Raw genomic sequence first — 21,607 nt, forward strand, 5'->3', positions numbered from 1 at the left:
CTGTATACCATTCCTCTCCCGACCTCGGCCCCAATTCATACTGAACTATCTTTACTGTGTCTACCAAACACTGCTAAGTGTTATCATCATCATCATTTATAAGTTTTTAATATTTTTTTCCTTCTCTTTGCCATGGAGCTGACCACCTAAGTGGATTATTTATCTCCCAGATACTTTTTCCTGTGATATTGTTAACTATGGATATAAAGTTGTACCAGTTTTTACCTATCTTCCCTGAACTCTTTATTTTTCTCAAAACCCAATTGTTTTAGTGCACAATTTTACTTTTTGTTTTAGAAGAACGTATATACTACTTTATGGCAAAAATACTTCTAAAATAATAAATTATAGTAAAATCACCAGCTTATTCCCTTGTTTATGTTTAATTAGGTGCTCTTCGATTTATGAGACGGATAATTGGCCTTAAAGATGAATTTTACAATCGTTACATCACCAAGGGAAATCTTTTTGAGCCAGTTATAAATGCTCTTCTGGATAATGGAACTCGGTACAATCTGTTGAATTCAGCTGTTATTGAGTTGTTTGAATTTATAAGAGTGGTAAGTTTATATTAAAGAACTCTTAGTGATTATATGTAAAAGAATTAACTATTTGTGAAGAAGTAATTATATGTAAAAGTAAAATAATAATATGTAAACAAGTGATTTCTTCATTCCCCCTTTTCTCCTAAAATTGTGATTCTAAGTGTCTTAGAACCTATTTCTAATAAACTAAAGTTTTTTTAAAAATCAGATACTATTATATTCTTATTTGCCATGTGGTTGTAGTTTAGTGTGTTTTGTTTTGGTTTTGGTGTGTGTGTGTGTGCGTGTGTGTGTGTGTTGCTGGGGATCAAATCCAGGTCCTAAAAGTGAAATTCAGTGTAAACTGTTTTGTTTCTGTGGTCCTAGGGATTGAACCTAGGGCCTTCTGCATGCACAGCAAGCATTCTACCAACTGAGCTATATATAACCCCTCAATTACTTAATTTTGTCAGTTCCATTTTTACTGGCCAAATGTTTCAGGATCACATTTGGCATATATGAGCATTTCAATCATGCATACCATTCATGTGATTTAAGGTAGTTTTCTGTTACAGGGTAGTAATTTAAAAAAAAGATGGATAGATAAGATTGTGAAATAATTTGGTAGACATTGATGCAAAATACATAAAGATATGATGAGATCTTATAATTTTTAAGTTGGAAAGACCAGAAAGACAAGGATTAGATGTACTCCTTCAGTTACCTTACTTTGCAGATGAGGAAATTAAGATAACCAAAGTGATCAAGAGCTTTCATTTGATTAGTAGCACAATCAGTATTTGAAACTATGTCTCGTCTCAGTTTCAGGCAACAAAAGATGTGTCATAAAAAGATTTTGAGAGAGTTATATTTGAACTATAGGAATAAGATAGTACAACAAATTAATCAGTACAACAAATTTACCTCTACTGCACATATACACACAGAAATTATTCCATCAAGGAAATGACTACATTGTTGGAAAGAACAATTTTTAAAAAATGAAAGCTAGAAATTTACTCTCTAGTTGTTTCTTAATAATTGTGATTTCCACTGATTACATGTTATTTTCATATGAAGATTATTTGGCTAACTAGATTGTTTTTCTGAGAATAGTAAAGAAGGAATGCAATTAACTGGCTCACTAGTATCTGAACCCAGGTTCATAGCATACTTTTTAAGGAATCAGAGCTTTGTATGTATTTGTGTACTTTTTTATTAACGTGTATTTTTTCCTAATACTGACAAAATGATACTTTGGTTCACAATCCCATCCCTGGTATCATAATTGAATTTACATTTTTCTGAAAGTAAATTTGAGTAATAAATATATTGAATTCCCAAAATTATCCTTTTGGTCCATATAAAATAGTATATACCAGGAATAAACAAGTAGAATTCCAGATGATGTATTTCATTGGAACTATGTGTGTACTATTGTCAAAGGAATCTACTTTATTATTTAGATACAACATGCTATTTTGGTAAACAGAAGTCACTAAATTGATGTTAAAAATATGATTTTAACATCTGCCCTTTAGTAATAAGCCATGTGATCTTAATCAGAACACCCAGCCTCTCTGTCTCATTTTGTGTTTTTAGAAAACAGTATAATAAAACGAAATAGAATCTTGAGAATCAAGTGAAATTGTATGTGAAAGTGCTTTTTAAACTGTGAAGTGCTACAAAATGCAAAAAATCAAAGATGTAAACTAAATCCATTTACTTTTTATATCTCCAAAAAGGGCTCCAGTGAATTGCTTCTCCTTTTTCCCAAGTTTTTTGTGGAGTCCTGGTTCATGTATAAAGAAACTGGGACATTTATTTTTGGAAAGTGATTTTGAAAAACGTTTTTTAAATCAGCTTTGGAACTACATTTTTTTTAAAATTTTTCTTCTAACAAACATTGTATTGTATTTGAAATGTAAATTTTGTGCTTATACAGGAAGATATCAAGTCTCTGACTGCACATATAGTTGAAAACTTTTATAAAGCACTTGAATCGATTGAATATGTTCAGACATTCAAAGGATTGAAGACTAAATATGAACAAGAAAAAGACAGACAAAATCAGAAACTGAACAGGTATTGCTGGAGTATATTGTACTTATAGCTTACAGAATTGAATCCAAACATTTCCATAGTTTAGATTTTTTTATTTGAAATTTACCAAGGAATTTTCTGTCACTAGATAGCACAAATAATCTAGTAACCTTACCCCAAATAATCTAGTAACCCCAAATCCATTATATGATGACTTGCTACTCTGTATGATAACTCAAGATGAATTTTTAGTTGAGTTTATAATATCTGAAAATATTTTGGAGAATTGAACTATATTTTGTACCATGACTGAGGTGATTTTGATATAATTTGCACACGGTTAAAATTACCTTAGTTTCTCTTGGAACTAATGTAGTCATGAATTTTAAATCATTACTCAATATTTGTGATATATTTCTTACAGTGTACCATCTATATTGCGTAGTAACAGATTTCGCAGAGATGCAAAAGCCTTGGAAGAGGATGAAGAAATGTGGTTTAATGACGATGAAGAGGACGAAGGAAAAGCAGTTGTGGCACCAGTTGAAAAATCTAAGCCAGAAGATGATTTTCCAGATAGTTATGAAAAATTTATGGACACTAAAAAAGGTATTAACATTCTGAAATTTAAAAAAAAATTGTGCCTCCTTTTGTTTAGTACAGAAATTTATCTGTATGGGCATTCTTTTCATGTTTAATTTTTTTTTTTCATGTTTGGTTTTTATTTAGAAATTTTATCATCTACTAACACTTTTCCTTCTATGGAGTCTGGGCTTTATTCTACACTAAAATTCTGCTAGGGATTTTTATTACTAGATTATTTGAGGATTTCTGTTATTATTGAATAATAAAAAATATATAGATTCAAAGAAATATTCTGTAGTACTTTACCTTGACTTTTTAAAGCTTAGAAAACTGAGCTCAAAGAAATAACTTTGTTCTAAATTTTAAAGCTTTTATAAAACTTGCCTAAAGAAAATAATTAAGAAAAAAAGTTAAATTTCCCCCGGCATTCAGATATGTCTAACTTGTTTTATAAAACTAAGATCTTAAATAAATTATTTATCTTTCAGAATAACTAATCACTTTAATTTTATGTCCTGAGGAGTTGGCGTTTTTGGAATACTGTCTTGCAAATATCATTTAAATGATTAATAAAAATTTATATGTTAAAAGACAAAGCATTTCCTGGACTTATAAGGAATATGTACCTTTTGATAGATTCTTCTTAATCCTTATAGGTACCACTCTTACTACTGTTGAAAGAAGCAGTAAGGCCATACTTTTAAGTATTGCAGCCAGTGTTGAGTGCCATGCTGTTAAGAATCACATACAGAAATAGAAGTAACTGGATATTAAAGGGGCTGGATGCTTATACCATAAAAGAAATATAAGGAAACTGGAATATTCAGGGAATGAGACACTAATAGACTTGATCATAGATGTTTTAAGTATTAATTGTGGGGGAGGTTATTAGGTTTTAACAAGGAATAAAGAAGTATAGAGTCAGTGAACAGAAGACAATAAAAGGAAGAGGCAGACAGTAGACAGTACATGAATCTTTTCAAGAAAACAGTACAACATTGTAGAACTCTAGCATAGAATGGATGATTCTCGTATGATTTTTTTTTTTTTTTTTTGAGAGGAAGAGAGAGAATTTTTTAATATTTATTTTTTAGTTTTCGGTGGACACAACGTCTTTATTTTATTTTTATGTGGTGCTCAGGATCGAACCCAGCTCCCCGCACATGCCAGGCGAACGCGCTACCTCTTGAGCCACATCCCCAGCCCTCTTATATGATTCTTAATGCTCTGATGTTCACAAAATTAGATTTCTGGGACTCCAGGTTATACAGATATCACCATATACATGCTATCCTCTTAGAAAGCAAAGGCGGTGTTTTATTTTGATGTTTTAATTGTTATTTTCAAATGATTTGATTTAGCATTATTTATTGATATAGGCTCAAATTTTTACTTTTGCTTTTAGCAAAAGAAAGTGAAGATAAGGAAAACCTTCCCAAAAGGACATCTTCTGGTGGCTTCAAATTTACTTTCTCCCACTCTTCGAGTGCTGCTAATGGAACAAACAGTACAAACAGTAAATCTGTTGTGGCTCAGACACCACCAGCAAGTTCTAATGGGTCTTCTTCCAAAACTACAAACTTGACTACGTCAGTAACAGCCACCAAGGTATGTGAATTAGCACTACACAAAAACAAACTTTGCCTTTTCCATCTGTAAAATTGTTTCATGGTTACTGAAGAAAATTTGTAAAATCAGAGCAGTTTCAAAGAGGAAAGAAGTTAAACCATCAGAACATGATAGTTAATATTTATTTACTTTTCTTCAGATCTGAGTTTATCTAACACAAAATTGAAATACTCCTATAAACACATTGTGTGTCTGCTTCTGTTTATTATAAGAATGTTGTGTTATTAAAATGTTTTTGACTGTAGAATCTCATTTTATTTAGCTATATCATAATATATGTAAGCATCCTTCCCCATCCCTCCCCATACCTAATTGTTTTTTTTTTAGTACTAAGTTGATTCTGATATTTCACTGATTTGACTACTAGTTGTTGTATTTTACATTATTTTATTGAATAGTTAAAGTACTAGAATGTTTTCACACATATTGTCAAATTCATCTCCAAAGGTCTGTATCAGTTTATTTTCCCATCAGCAGTATGTGGGTGTGCCTGAATCACTGCAGCTTTGTCAGTGTTGTTATAACTATTCTTAATCTTTTCCAGTTAGGTAGAGTATGTAATATCTCTTTTCCAATTATGTGTCACTTATTATAGTAGTAAGGTTGAATTCTCTCCTATGTGTGTTGTCTGTTCATAGTGCTGTTTAAAAATTGGTTTATATTTTTCTTAATGTAAATGAATCTTTGGTTAAGAATATATCTGTAATTCTCACAGCAAATGTACTTCCCATTGCTTATTTTTTTTATAAACAAATTTAAATTTTATATCAAACTTTTATTCTATTGTTTATTTAGATTTTTTCAATTCGTGAAACCATTCTTTCACAAAAAAAAGAGTGACTTAAAAATTAAAATGCATTAGAATATAGGACATCAGTTAGTGTGTGTGTGTATAGATAGATAGATAGATAGATAGATAGATAGATAGACAAAACAAGGAAAATATTATAGTAGTACATAACTTAACTGAAGGAATACATCTTGTTTTGAACAGGAAATATACTTTGAGTTTACTATTTAGCAGAAATGTAGAATAACTTTTTTTATTGGTGCATTGTAGTTACACATAATTATTATACCATGTTTGTACATGCACATAATTTAATGAATCATTCAGTATTGTATTGAGGTAGGCTTTTGATTAAATATAACATAAGTAGCATTTTCAATGAGATTCTGTTTGAAACATTCTGGTTTTTTTAACTAGAAATTCTTAAAATTTTCACTCTTCAGTAAGTATATCGAATATATTGATATTAGTATATCAAGACATTAAGAATATCTGCCATGGAATTTTACTGTGTGGTTCAAATCTTGGCTCTGCTTCTTTCTAGCTATTTGACCTTGAATAAGTTATTTATTTCTCCAGGCCTTAGTTATCTGATTTTATATGGCGATATATCAGCACTTGCTTTATAAGGCTTGTTAAGAAATTTAAATTATTTAGTAAATGTATCGTGCTTAGATTACTGCTTAGCACTTTCTTTTTTAAAATCAACATAAAACATGTACTTATTTTCAAAAGTCAAATACTGGTCACATTTATATTTTTTTAAAAAATCAGTACTATGTTTCTGCAAAAAAAAAATATATATATATATATATAATTTTTTTTTTTTTTTTTTTTTTTTTTGGTACTAGGAATTGAACCCCTGGGGCTTTCAAACACTGAGCCACATCCCCTTCCCTTTGTTATTTTTTATTTTGAAGCAAGCCCTCACTGAGTTGCTGAGCTAGCTTTTTGAACTTGTGATCCTCCAGCCTCAGCCTCCCAACTTGCTGTGCACCACAGCAGCTGGCGCTTTATATTCTTAATAGCTGTTTTTACTTTTGTAAGTAATATGTTATTGCTGCTGTGTTGTTTATCAAGTTCAGACATAATTTATTAATTCCTTATTATGGAATGAATATTTAGCTTTCTTATCTTCACATTTGAATACTCCTTACAGCATCTGCGCTTTATTTCTCTCTTTATCGTAATTTTTTAAAAAGTGTTTGATAAGTTTGTGATAATGAAGACAACATAAATATTGTTTATTTTATATTCTTCTGTAGTGTTAGTCTTTATAAATTTTCACTTTTTCTAGAGTAAACATCAGTACTGCCTTTTCTTTTGTTAAAATAGTTATGTGTCCATTGCTAATTCTGAAGGACTTTTCTTAGGTTATTTTCGTGCATTTTTCTCTTGAAATCTTTCATTCTGTGCTCTCAAAACTTGCTACACAGCCATTGTCTTGAGGCTTCCTTTTTTTGCCTTTACTCTAAGACTTTATTTTTGCTTCTCTCCTGTCTTGTCATATTATTTGTTTCCCAAATCCTATGTCTCTGTTTTTTTCTTGATTTCCTGTCTCATTTTGATGGAGTATATCTTCTATTTTAAACTCTTTCTTATTAACAATTTAACTGAATGCAAAACCAGATTGGCAATAATTTTTCTAAAAAAAAAAAATTGAAGCTATTGCTGTCCAGAGTTTTTAAAGACATTCTTATTCCTCATACTTTTTGTGTGACTTTATTTTCTTCATGAAAGCATTTAGGATTTTAGCCCTACATTTGAAAATTTAACAGTCATTCTTCCATTGAACAGTCATGTCCTTCTATTTTGGAACATTTTCTGCTGTTTCACTATAAGTTATTATTTGGATGGAGTCTTCTGGATTTGTCCTACTAATCATTTCTGTGTTTTCCTGTCCCCCTTTTTTTGGTGATATTTCCTTATCCTTCCAGACAATTTTTTCAATTAAGTGCAAGCACAAATGTGTTTTCCAACCCTTTGTCACTAACAACAGATTATAAAATATAATCTGTGTCTTTTGGGATAAAAACAGTGATTGTTCTTAAAACACGTTAATTGCCCCATTACACTAGATTTTCACAAAATTTTGAAATTAAATAAGATAGGAGTTCATAGAACTAAAGCACTAATTTAATTTGTTCACAATACTCTTGAAAAACTGTGGCCACATTCCTTAAAGATGTCAGGTTCTTTATCCCAGTGGCCTTTAGTTTAGCTATTTCACCACCAGTGTCAATTGATACAGTTGAAGATGGGCAAGACTTTAGGTCCTAATGAAATTTTTTTTAGCTGTAGACACATGCAAGGCAAGGGCTTTACCACTGACCTATAGCACCAGCTCCCCTAATAAAAATTTTTTTAAAGATACTTTTTAAAGATTTGAATGCTATAAAGACACAAAGCACTTTGTTATATACATATTCTCTGAGGAAAAAACTTAGTAGCTTCTTAATGTGATTAGTGAATGTGACCTACAGTCATCATTTCACATACATGTATTTTTCTACATAGAATGTGTTTATAATTCTGATAATTATTCCAAATGTAAAATAGGAATAAATGGATAATTTCTTAACCTGATATATACTTCCATTACTAAAAGCTAGTTTTGTACATAGGAAATACCAGAAGTATTCCCACTTAATCCGGAACATGACAAAATGCCACTAACACTGCTGTTGTTCTGGTGTATTGATCAAGGCAGTTAGGTGAGATAAAAGTTGTTAATATCAAAAGGGAAATATAAAAACTATCGCTTTGATTTTTTGAAAATATTTCAAATCATGTGTTAGTAAGATATATCTTCTTTATTTCCTTCAGTGAAGGATGATTCCTGAATTCCATTTCAGATTTATTAATACTGAGTTATTTATATCATTAATGTTATTATATATTATACATACTAAATACTGTTGTTCTCTAATTACTGGATGTTGAAGCGTACTTGCATACTTCAATTCCTCTAGTGATAATTTACTTAGATGATGGTTTGTTTCAGAAAAAAATTACATTGTCTCTTCATAATTTGTCTTGATTCCTTTTTTAACTTTTGTTTTGTTAATGGTTCCTTTGTTTTGTATTTGATATTTTCCTTACATTTTTGGTGCTTCATATAAGTAACCGGATACCGTAGCATAAGTCTATAGTCCCAGCTACTTGGGAGGCTGAGGCAGGAGACTTGCTTGAGTCCAGGAGCGTGAAGCCAACCTGGGCAACATAGCAAGACCTTGTCTCAGAAACAAAAAAGAAAAAGATTTAACAAGTTGTCAATTCAGTAGAAGAAAGGATCAACAAATGATGTTATAAACTGGATATCCACATGCAAAAAAGTTACAGTGGATCCCTAACTCACACCATGTACAAAACAACTCAAAATGAATAAAGAACTAAACATAGGAGTTAAAAACATAAAACCCTGAGGAAAAACACAGGTGTAAATGTTCATGACTTTGGATTAGGCAGGGATATCTTAGATATGAAATAAAAAGAAAAAATAAATAAATTGAATTTCATCAAAATTAAAAACTAATGTTTTTCAGAGGATACTACTATAAAGTGAAGACAACCTACAAAATGGGAGAAAATATTGCAAATCATATAAGGAATTGGTACCCAATACCTCAATGTAACAACCCAGTTTTGAAATGAACAAGTATTTGAATAGACATTTCTCCAAAGAAAATACATAAATATTTAGCATTATTAGCCTGCTAAGGAAATACAAAACTACAATAAAGTACCACTTCACACCCATTAGGATGATTGTAATTTTAACAAAAAATGGACAAAAGCAGTGTTGGCAAGGTTGCAAAGAAATTGTGACCCACTTGCTGATGGGAGGTAAAAATGCAGCAGCTTCAGAGTACAGTCTGGTAGTTCCCCAGAAAATTAAACACACAAGTTAACCATGTGATTCCAGCAATTCCACATCCCAGTATATATTCAAGAAAACTGAAACATGTACATGAATGTTAATAGCAGCATTATTCAGAATAGCCAAAAAGTGTCCATCTGCTATGCTAATGACTAGTTTAATAAAATGTGGTATATCCAAATAATGGTTATTATTCAGATATGAAGAGGAATGATGTGCTGATATATGCTACAATATAAACTTCGAAAACAAGCAAAGTAAACCAATCACAAAAGCCATACACCACAAATCCATGGGAAAAAAGACTCGGACAGACCCTGGAAAGTGACTGTTAATGCGGTTTGAGACTTTTAGGAATAGGGGAGGGTGATGGAATTAGTAGTGATGGTGCATTAGTAATGATGGTTGTAATTTACTAAAATTGCTGAATTGTATACTTTAAAAGGGTGATTTTTATGATGTGGACTTAGAGCAGTACTTTGGGGAAGGTAGTTTAGTTTAACCACCCACTTAGATGGCTCCAATGGCTTGGGTAGGAACTAATTGTTACAGCATAGCTAGTCTACCACACCTGGGAAGTATAAGCTTCACCGAGGTGTTCTGAGCCTGAAAAAGAAAGTGGGGGGGGTGGGTGCCTGCTCAGTTTTGCAGAATTAAGTTTATCCCATTTTCATCCTGGCATCTTACCTTTGCCCTTTACTTTGCCTGAAGTCCCAAAGTTCTTTATAGAGTTATTTTCTCTATAGAGTCTATTTTCTTTATAAATGGTGGTGATGGAAGCCAACACAGATTTCGTGGCTATCAGAGGGACAGAATCAATGACCTGTTTGTCTGTTTTACTTGTCTTCCCTCTTTTCCCCCACTGTTTTTGTACCTTTGCTGTTGAGTCTTCTGAAGTTCTCTAAGAAAAATCAATTTGATTCTCATTTCTTTATCTCATTTTAGATACTTAGTTCTGGTTTCTATTATAAGAGTTACCTTGTCTCTGATTTTTCTTGTCCAAATATTCCTTAGCTTTCCTATGCTATTTTTCCCTCTTCCATTTCTTTGAGGGTAAATTTCTTTCACTTCAGTGAAGTTTTAGAAGGCAAAAGTAAATGCATTTATCGATCTTCCAACAGCTATAGTCAATGTAAGTTCTCAAATTACACAGATGTAATGATTTTTAAAAATTAGTGCTAAGAAAAAACTAGATGAATTTATAGTGCAGAAATCCTTAATAACTTCACATCTTATCCATATAATATTCCACATACAAAAATGGTTTTCAACTTAATAAGAAAAATCATTATAAAAAATGAAATTTTTAAGAGAATACTCCTTGAAAACAATCCAAACATCAACAGAAAATGTTTGATGGGTGAGTCCATACAATGGAATACAAAAGTTTTAATAGAATGGAATTTATGTGCTAACATCAGAACCTTTCTACCATGTATTTTTAAGTGGAACATGATTGTGGGTACCTGTACTTATTAACAACTTGATATTTTAAAACAATAAATTTCTGGATGTATATATTAAAAATATGGAATCTATCCAACTTCATAGGATACATCTGGATTATATAAGCCTTTTGACTTCCAACATTTCACATTTTGTATTCTTATTTTTATTGTAAACATGATTTTTAAATGTATGTTTTTGGTATGTATATGCATTGAAATATGAATAAAATTCAAAATTAAATTGTTTTGGTGGGCTTTTCAGACAATTTATTAATCTTAAGCCAAAAAATATCATTTAGGTGTTAACCATTTGAGACTGAAATATTTGTACATTATGGTACATCTTCTTAAGCATAATTAAAATGTATTGGTAACTCACGGTCATCTTTGTGAATATCACTGATGCCTTTTTATACTGCAGTTCTTCTTTCTTCTCTCCCAATTTGTGTGACTTAGAAACCAAATAACAGAAATAATGATAAATGGTAGCTAAGAGCACTTACTGAACACTGCATACCAAGTACTCAGCCAAAGTGCTTTATATCTTGTGTTTTCAATCTAATTTTCAACTAGTTCAGTGAGATCTAAATACTACTACTATGCAAATTTTACAGATGAAGAAAACTGAATATAGAGATATTAAATCATTTGCCCAGGTTCCTGCAGATATATAGTAAAAACATTGCAATTTGAACTCAAGACTACAATCAATGTATTAATATGCTGCCTCTTGCTTACTGGAACTTCAGACCCACCTATGACTTTGCTCAGAAGAAGTAGGATTCTCACAAATATGTTTAGTTCACAGACATATAATAACTATTCTAGGTGCTCAAAGCCCTTTTTTGATGAACAGTAATGTTTTACTTATGTTCTGATAAAATGTTAACACCAGATGCCTATATTCTTAGGTATGAAGGATGAGTTATACTTCAGCTGTATTTGTTCATCCACTACAGGTCTGAAGGGTTTGAACTAAATAATGTTTACAGTTAGCCCTCTTAACCTGTGGAACATTTGTTAAGTTTCATGGAGTTAGTTCAAAGTAATTGCAATTCTGTGCACTGCTACAATTTTCTGGAGAGTACAGAGCTTCAGTTGGACTTTAAAAGGAATCCGTTGTTCATAAAAGGTCAAAACCTTGAATTGCCTCATCCTTATTTTCAGTTATTAGCTTTTAGTAACCAGGTGATGTTACTGGTTAGTGATGTCTTTAGCCTTTTAAACTATTCTTCAAAAGCAGAATGAAAACAGTGTGTACTAAGTAATAAAATACACACATGAACAGACTACAGACTTCATTTCCCCACAGTGAAGTTTTGCTGAATTGAATTGAGTTCTGAGGTTTCATTAAAAATCTAAGAAATAGTAGAAAAGCTGAGGATTACTGAGTATGCTACCAATTAGTACTCAGTAAATGTTCATGATTTCAGGCAGTTCCTTTCTTAAATTCCAATGTGTTAATGTCAGATATGTCTGATTTAGAAAAATAGTTTCTAATATCTTTTAGTGAAAACATTTGTACTAATAATTGTACCAATAAGTTTTTTTTTTTAAGTTACCTGTTTAAAACATTTTTTTAATTCTTCAATAGGGAAGTTTGGTTGGCTTAGTGGATTATCCAGATGATGAAGAGGAAGAAGAAGAAGAAGAAACATCCCCCAGGAAAAGACCTCGTCTTGGCTCATAAAATATTTACTGGGGGACTCCCAACGTGTGGTCTTCTTACTAAAATGCTGCAACTGTTCAATGAGTGGAAAAATCTGAATCAGAAAGCTTTCTCACTTGAACTTATAAATATACAAGGAGTAGCAGAAGATCCTCAGTATATCATCTAGGAGAGTTTAGTTCTGTAAAAAAAAGAAAAAAGAAAAAAAAAAAAGATTCCCAGGAACTTGATTGCTTGTTAGTAATTAAGGGGTTTGCCTTTTCAGGCTGTAAAAAAATGGAAAAAAAATTTTTTTAATTTAAAAAAAAAAAAAAAGGCTAGTTACCAGAACCTGGGAGATAGTTTCTCAGCAAGGAAAGTCTCAGGTTTGGGGGAGGGAAAAGGTTGGTAAAATAATATTAATGCAGGGTTGCTCTGGGGGGTATCCAGTCTAGAAAAACGTTACAAAACTTCAGTTGCAAACCCAATAACATTACTTGTATAATGGTGCTGGCCATGTTATTGTTTTAATCAGTTGCCTCTTTTTAAAAAAAAAAAAATATGGAGAACAAATAGAACTATCAAAAAAAAAAAAAAAAGAAGAAGAAGTCAAGCTTTTGGGACCATTTCTTTGAAGACTTCACAGAAATTCAACCTTTTGAGTAGTTGGAGGGAGATACACCCTGTATTACAGCACACGTTAAATTTTCTACACCAAGAATTTTCAGTATGTATTTTGACAAAAATAAGCTGCATTCAAAATGGATAGTTTTGTTAATAAAATTTTTAAATCAGCACTTTTGAGATAATAGTAGCCATGAAAACAGTATTCCATAATGATCCTCTTCAGAACCTTGGAAATGGACAGAACAGAATGTTTTTCAGTAACCTACCAGTACAATCCTTTGTAGAAGATAAATTCTGAAGTCCCTTTTTGCTTTGTTAGTAAAAAGTGTTTATCTTCAGAGCTGCAGGCAAGTATTAAAGCATAATTTATAAAGACTAATTTAAAAAAAAAAAACAGTGCTGAATTGTAGTATTTAATATCTAGAAGCCATTTTGATCCAAGGAGTTAAGTGTCAAGTCACATGCAGTACAGGAAACTTTCCCACAAGCAGACAAGGGTGTAATACAAACAGCTGCTTTTTTAAAAGACTAAAAGCACATTCCATGTACCTAAAGGAATTTAAAATAACAAATTGAGGCAAACAGTTAAAATGTTTTATTTTTAGAACAGCAGTTAACTGTAAATATTTTAATGTTAGTTTGCTCATCTATGATCTGAGATCATGCTGAGATGAGAAAAATGTCCCCAAACACAATTTAATGCATTTGGGAAAAAAAAAAATCTAAAAATAGTAATTCCAGCTACAGTCTTTAGATCACCTTTGTAATGTGTTAATGGGTCCATTTTTTCCTGGAATAGCTTAAACTGAAGCAGTTTCCCCTGTTTTGGAGATTTTGTAGTTAATTTTAATTTTGGCTATTATTTGGAAAAGATGGGCTGTCTGTGTAGATATGAAGTATAGTTTTTCCATAAAACAGATGTTTATTTTGTATTAAAAATACCACTGTACTTGTTTTACACCATTTGTATACATGTGGTGATATTAATGCTGAACTGTAAAATTCAGGAATTAAAATGTGACCCTGTAATTCCATGATTGATGCTTGTGTTTGTTTTATGGTAAATATAAATTAACTCCATTTTAAATTATCTTTTTTAAAAGCCAATAAAATTATCATCCATAAATTTATTATAAGCCACTAGATCATACAACAGTCTGAATGAAAGCCCTAAACCAATAAAGGTCAACTGCACTTTTAACATCACTGATTACTTATAGAAAGTGAGCCTTGGGCAAGTAGAATCTCAGCACCAAAGATCACAGCAAAAAGCTATTCTTACTACTTTGATTACAGGTATACATACAATAAAAACCTTACAATTTCATAAGACAAGTGAGGTTATTTTCAACCAAGATCATATGAACACTCAAGCAAGTTTTATCAAGCTTCTTAGTTTTTATTAAATTCCTTCTTATAATCTAAAAGCAGCCCAAACCTAAAATATTTCCCTATTTATTCTTGACTCAATTTTTTAAGTTCCAGTAGGAAGTTATCTTTGTATCTTACGAATACTTAAATTTTCCTTTTTAAAAAACTGACTTGAGTCTCAAACTTTTAAATCAACTTCATCATGGAAACCTTATAGCAGAAATGTGAATGTTTTCTTGAAATACAGGATGAGTTTTCATGGTACATATCTTATCCACATGAGAATAAAACATACCTTGATAGCTCAACTATAGGAGTCCACATTCACTGCCATCTTAAATAACTGCCCTGAGGCAGATCCTTATTTTCACTCATTGAAGCAAACCAGAGCCCACATTTGTATACCTTAGGTCCTCTTAAAATATCTGTAAATGTAGTGAATATAAAAGCTATTTTTAATTAAAAATTACATGAAATCATTCTGTTTTAAGCACTAGGTTTCTTCATCCATCTAGTGATAAAAATGTAGGGCTGGGGCTGTAGCTCATTGGTAGAGCGCCCGCCTCACACTTGTGGGGCACTGGGTTCAATCCTCAGCACCACATAAAAAGTAAATAAAGATATTGTGTCCAACTAAAAAAATATTTTTAAATTAAAAAATGTTAACCAATGTAGAATACATTTTTGCAGTTTGGAGTTTAAATTCGATAAATAAAATGAGCACTACTTTTTTTTTTTTTTTTTTTTTTTAATATCACCCAACTGTAATTGGAAACTTAAAAGGGATACCAAAGCTGGGCATAGTAGTACACATCTGCAGTCCCAGCAACTCAGGAGGCTGAGAAAGGAGGATCACAAGTTCAAGGCCAGTCCCACCAACTTCATGAAACCTTGTCTCAAGTACAAAAAGTGTTGGGATTATGGGTCACTGGTAAAGTGCTCCTGAGTTTCCCTAGTACCACAAAAAAACATACAGATATCTGTATTTCTTTTAACAGACTACAGAAAACTTTTCTAGGGTCTTTTTTTAAAAAACCTACACCAGGTGGTAGCACTTCCCTCAACAAGCTCAGGCAGTTGTTCCCTTTGTTTCATAGTAGCTTTTCAAAAAAGTGTGGCTGAGTATTAACATTTATCACCTCTATTTTCCAAGTCCTAGTTGTCCTGCTTATTCAAGTGTACATGGTAAATATTCAGTTCGCCTTAATACTGCCCAAGGTATCTTCACTTTTCATTGGATTGCTTCCCACCAGGTAAACCCATAACTATTTTAGCCCAACCACTAGTTTACATATAACAACCATGCATCTTTAAAAAATGAAAATAATTTTGATAATGTAACCTCCCATTGCTCCATATTATAAAATTAAAATCCTCACATTCCCTTCAAGGCCCTACATAATATGAATAATCCCCCACCTATTTCCAATTTCACATGCTAACCCTCTCCACTCATTCTATATATATTCCAGTTCTTCAGTGTGTGCTTTATTTTTTTCCTGCTGCAGGACCTGAGTTATTCCTTCCCTCCATGCAATTACCCTTCCAATCAGCTTAAATATTACTTGCTCAAGGAAGTTTAACCAACCTGCTTTATAGCACTATTCACTATTCCTTTTTAATTTTTTAAACTATTATTTTTAAAAATCTTTGGTGCTACTAGAGATTGAACCCAGGGATGCTCTGGCACTGAGCTTCATCCCTACCCTTTTTATTTTTGAGACAGGGTCTAGCTTAGTTGCCTAGGCTGGCCTCAAACTAACAATTATCCTGCCTGAGCCTCCCAAGTAGCTGGTATTACAGGTGTGTGTCACCCAGCTTGCACTCTTCCTTTCTAACACTTTGCTCTTTGGGCATTCTTCACAAACTCCAGGAAAACAGAGATCCCTTTAACCTACTTGTAGGTGTCCAAGTCAGAATGAATGAACGCACTATCAACTAGTTTCTATACCCTCTAAGAGAAAACATTACCCCAAAATTTGTATTAAATTAATTAGTACAAGTAGCTGCCTTATGCACTGTCCTTCACTTCAAATGTTTACTATGATGAGCTTATATTTGCATTTAGAAAAGCAGGTATTTACTTAAAACTAACAGTCTTGGTTTAAGGATTAATAATTTATTTTTAAGAAAATTTGGACTTTTGCTAATTTTTAATTATTACTTATTAATAACTTCTTCTTTAAGTTTCTCTGCAAGCAATCGCCTCTTTAGTAGTGTTTGTTTCTCCTCTGCTGTCATTTCTGGTTTCTCTGTCATTTCCTTAAAAAAAAAAAAAAAGAGAAAAGAAAAGAAAGAAAAAAAATTGGCTACAATATAAAATGGGTTCATTTGTATTTGTCTAAAATTCCCAACATATAGCCTCAAAAAAACAAAAGACTAAGGACTTTGGGGGGCGGGGGGTGGACAATAAAGTAGTTTCCTTAAATCTTTTTGTAAAAATCTCTTAAAGTCTCTTAGAGGTGGTGGCTCAGATATTGACAGGACATTTCAAAATTTTCAGATGGCTTAGGTAAGACAGACCACTGACCCCTTATGAACTCAGAGCAAGGCAAGTAAAAGAAAAAAAGAAACTGCTGTTATTTCTACCTCACAAAATCATCACAACTCACTCTTCGAGAAAAGATGTAGCCACTGTTGCACTAGCAGGGTGGTTAATATGAATGAATCTATAAGCAAAATTCATTAGAGGCTCTTCTGCACATAATCTGATTTTGAGAATTCTACCTCTAGATATAAAATTTAAGCATACTAAGGCTAACCGTACCTCTACCTCCCCCGCAGGCTTTCCTTTTTGCTCCGTATTTTGGACCTGCTTAGTTCTTATATCCTTTCTCATGGACATCAACTTGTCTCTCTTCTGCTTGAGATAGTGCTCTCGTTGCCGCAGCTCTTCTGTTCCAAGAGCTGACAAGTTCTGGGTCAAATAACAGAAGAAACTATATAAATTCACATCCACATAGCAAGTGGCAACAATACTTAATTAGATTCAATTAGAAGTTTGAGTTCAAGATCACAAGAAAAGTCTTATGTGTGGCTGTTTACATTGTTCCTAGTACTTTGTCATTTAACACAAAGTTGTTAAAAACTGATACAGTGGGGTTGGAGTTGTGGCTCAAGTGGTAGAATGCTTGCCTAGCATGTATGAGGCACATGTATGAGGTTCGATTCTCAGCACCATATATAAATAAATGAATAAAACAAAGGTCCATCCATGTCTAAAAAATATTTCTTTAAAAAATTATGTAGTCTTTTACTTACTGCTATTGGTCCTTCAATGTTTGCATGTTCTAAGCCAGGAATCTTCAGGCTTCTTTGTGGGAGGGAGGACGTTTCAGGCATCATTTCCACTTTTCTTGCCAAAGGTTGCACTGACGGATTAGCAAAATGCACTTTAACTTCTGGCAGCAATTAGGCAATGATACCAGTTAGAAATATTAGAGAAATGTTAAGAACTAAGATAGAGTCACCAAAATGAGGTTACAATAATACTTGATTTTTCTTCATATTTATTCAACCAACATGTATTCATTGTCTACACTATACCAAGCATTTGGTGAGAATAATAAACATGGTCTCTGTTCATCCTTAAGAAACTTGGACTACAATTTCTATTATGAATAATGACATTTCAACAAATAACGAGCTCCTACTGATTTTTAGAGGTTTTTTTGGGAGGGGCGGGGGTAGTAGGAATTGAACACAGGGGCACTCGACCACTGAGCCACATCCCTAGCCCTATTTTGTATTTTATTTAGAGACAGGGTCTCACTGTGTTGCTTAGCGCCTCACTTTCGCTGAGGCTGGCTTTGAACTCGATCCTCCTGCCTTAGCCTCCCAAGTCGCTAGGATTACAGGTATGCACCACTGCGCCTAGCCAAGCTCCTACTGTTTGTACAGTACTATAGCTACAAAAAGATAACCCTTGTTTAAAAGATTAGAACCACTTTCTGATATAACAAAAGGGTGCTACATAATCCAAATAAATAGTACACAAATTCTTCAATATGTAATTGGCTTCCAATTTTTTCTTGCAGGTAAAATAAGAAACTGTACATTTATAGAAAATTACTATAGGGGCTGGAGTTGTGGCTCAGTGATGGAGCACTTGCTTAGCAAGTGTGAGGCAATGGGTTCGATCCTCAGCACCATGTAAAAATCAATACATAAAATAAAGGTATTGTGTTCATCTATAACTTAAAAAATTTTAAAGAAAATTACTGTAAAGCTAAAGGATTTTTTACTTTACAACAGTAGCTACCAGTATTATCAATAACTTTGTATTTACATAGTGAAGATAACTATAAGCCTACAAATGCATTAAGAAAAATGTAAAGATTCTAAAACAAGCAGAAACTGGAAGCACATTTAAGTATTTAATACTTTTAGGTATTTAATACTTTTAGGTATTTGCTGACTGTTCCAAGAGACATCATTAACATTCTAATTGATCCTCTGAGTCTTCTTTTTTTCTTTTTCCTAAATTTGAACCATTTTTTATTATAAGATTAGGTAATGTTGCCAGGTGTGGTGGCACATGCCTATAAATCCCAGCGGCTCAGGAAGCTGAGGGCAGGAGGATTGCGAGTTCAAAGCCAGCCTCAGCAAAAAGCAAGACAGTAAGCAACTCAGTGAGACCCTGTCTCTAAATAAAAATATAAAATAGGGCTGGGGATGTGGCTCAGTGGGCAAGAGTTCAATCCCTGGTACCCCCCAAAAAAGAAAAAGATTAGGTTATGCTTTTCAAAGAAAGATAAAACATTTTCAGTCTAAAGTACATGGGCTTCAAAACAAAGTAGAATGAGACAAGCAAAGATATTTAAATGATGCAAAGAACTAAAAACATGATGGAGAAACATGATACCTATGTCTCTAAATGATTAATAATCTTGCCAATGTAGAAAACCAGAAAAGGAACTTTATGCAAGAAACTTGACAAAGGACCACAACCCTAGCATAGAGTGAGTAAAATGACTGCAGTGCCAGGGAGTTTGAAGTAAGAAAAGCTCTACAGGCCTTTGAATGGTAAAGTAAGTCTCCATGAAAGAGCTAACTATGACAGAAATTAATGAGTTTAAACAAGTAATTGATAATATGCAGATAGAGTTAAAAGTCTTTTTTACTAATGGTGATTAGCCATTAATAAAAAGAGGTAGACTTGCCCCCCAAATATGGAACCACAGAGCTAGATAAGAGATGGTTCACTTTCTAACTCAGAAGCAGGGAATATATATGCATTTATATTCAGTTCATGTACTTAGGGTAGACAGTTCTTGCCTTCACTTTGTTAGTGATGAACATATTGTATACTCTCAATCAGAGAGGAAAGTACTTGAAGCCAAAATACTTAGCTTCTCTGATTTTTAAGAAAGGAGGATAAGAAAGCCTCAAGAAAAAACAATTCATCTCTGGCAACTTTGCATCAGTTTGAGAACAGATACTATCTATTTCTAGCTGGAATAAAGGAAAAACATGAGAAGAGGAATAAGAAAGCAGGTCGTCTTCTTGATGCTTCCAAATTTAAGTCTTTTTTTTTAGGTACTGGGGACTGAACTCAGGAGTGCTTTAGCACTAAACTATATCCCCAGCCATTTTTATTTTTTATTTTGAGACAGGGTCTCATTAAGTTTCGGAGGCTAGCCTTGAACTTCTGATCCTCCCAAGTTCCTGGGATTACAGGAGTGTATCATTTGTGCCCAGCCAAAATTAGGTCTTCTTAATGTATTTCCATCACTTTGCATGAACTGATTCCCTGATGTTTGCTATGCCCATTTGAAAAATATTTTTTTGAAAATTAAAGTCATTACTTTTAAAAGCATCCACCATTTGCTCTGTGTCATTAATATGTATAACTGAGTTACATGTGGCTAGAGATAAAGTTTTTTATAGCTTCACTTACTTAGTCAGATAAAGAACTCCACAGAACAAATTTATTCAAATTATGTCAGGTGCAAACATTAAATGTAAGTATTTATACTTAGGTCTGTATAAAAACAAATTTGGGTCAGCAAATTAAAACAAAGCACAGACAATTTCTAAAAGTAGGAGTTTTTGAAGATATAATTCAAGTGAGGTTATTTCTACTTAATAAACTGAATATGAAAAAAAGAAAAATGGTTAGATATGCTAGGAAGAAAGACAAAAAAAATAACTTTTATAATCTTGCTTGTTTCAAAGCCCCCTATTTGTTTTAAAAACTAAGATTATACTTCCTTAAAAATCAGTGGGTACTCTGCCAGGTGAGGTGGTACATGCCAATAATCCCAGCTACTCTGGAGGCTAAGACAGGAGGATCACAAGTTTGAAACCAGCCTCAGCAACTTAATGAGACTCCATCTCAAAATAAAAAGAACTGAGGATGTAAAGCATCCCTTGATCAATTCCCAGTATCTGATGATGACGACGATGATGATGATAAGAAGAAAAGAACTCCTCTTAAGAAAAAAGGAATAGAGAGGATCTCACTCAACTTGATAATATCTAAAAAAAAAAAAAAAAAATCTAATATCTAAAAAAAAAAAAAGCCAGATGTGGTGGCACATGCCTGGAATCTTAGCTACCTGGAAAACAGCACGAGGGTCACTTGAGCCCAGGAATTTGAGACCAGTCTGGGCAACAGAGTGAGAAAACTCTTTAAGACCTGATATTATTCTTACAGGATACAAGGTAAACATACAAATTAATCACTTTTCATAATACCAGTAATAGACAAGTAGAATTTAAATTAAAAACACATGCCCCTAAAACTATACCCCAAATATGAAATGTTTAAATATAAAATCTAACAAAATGTGCACAAGATTTCAATTCAAGGAAAAATCTTAAAGAATTAGTCTGAGCATGGAGACACAGGCCTATAATTCCAGTTACTTAGGAGGCTGAGGCAGGAGGATTGCAAATTTGAGGCCAGTCTAGGCATATTAATGAGACCCTGTCTCAAAATGAAAAGTACCACCAAGAAAAAAAAAATCAAAACCAAAATAAATGGAGATATTCCATGTTCATGACATGACAGGAAGTTTCAATAGTGTCAAGATGAGAGGTCTTCCTAACTTAAGCCAC

General features: G+C 32.7%; 2 protein-coding genes across 8 annotated transcripts in view; one reads left to right on the forward strand and one right to left on the reverse strand.

Annotated features, from left to right (window-relative positions):
- The window catches only part of PPP4R3B (protein phosphatase 4 regulatory subunit 3B), a 65,932-nt gene extending 52,783 nt beyond the window's left edge, over positions 1-13,149 (forward strand). For 2 of the 3 annotated variants that reach the window (XM_081265249.1, XM_081265250.1), the window contains 5 exons: positions 391-560; positions 2,470-2,609; positions 2,992-3,176; positions 4,558-4,760; positions 12,494-13,149. In XM_081265249.1, the coding sequence (XP_081121375.1) occupies positions 391-560; positions 2,470-2,609; positions 2,992-3,176; positions 4,558-4,760; positions 12,494-12,589 (794 nt within the window). In that variant the 3' untranslated portion in view covers positions 12,590-13,149. The remainder of the gene's footprint in view (positions 1-390; positions 561-2,469; positions 2,610-2,991; positions 3,177-4,557; positions 4,761-12,493) is intronic. The other variant, XM_081265248.1, reaches the window with a different exon arrangement.
- Positions 1-21,607, reverse strand: part of CFAP36 (cilia and flagella associated protein 36) — a 47,842-nt gene that overhangs the window by 514 nt on the left and 25,721 nt on the right. The window contains exons 8-11 of one of the 5 annotated variants that reach the window (XM_081265260.1): positions 17,807-17,946; positions 17,313-17,462; positions 16,710-16,807; positions 4,770-11,350 (exon numbers count right to left, since the gene is read on the reverse strand). In XM_081265260.1, coding sequence (XP_081121386.1) covers positions 11,296-11,350; positions 16,710-16,807; positions 17,313-17,462; positions 17,807-17,946 — 443 coding nt within the window. In that variant the 3' untranslated portion in view covers positions 4,770-11,295. Of the gene's footprint in view, positions 1-4,769; positions 11,351-12,502; positions 12,642-13,097; positions 16,808-17,312; positions 17,463-17,806; positions 17,947-21,607 lie in introns of those variants that run through there. The other 4 variants (XM_081265261.1, XM_081265259.1, XM_081265263.1 and 1 more) reach the window with 4 other exon arrangements.

This window comes from Spermophilus citellus (genome assembly GCF_964194105.1).
Source record: "Spermophilus citellus genome assembly, chromosome: 13".
In the NCBI taxonomy this organism is placed as follows: Eukaryota; Metazoa; Chordata; class Mammalia; order Rodentia; family Sciuridae; genus Spermophilus; species Spermophilus citellus.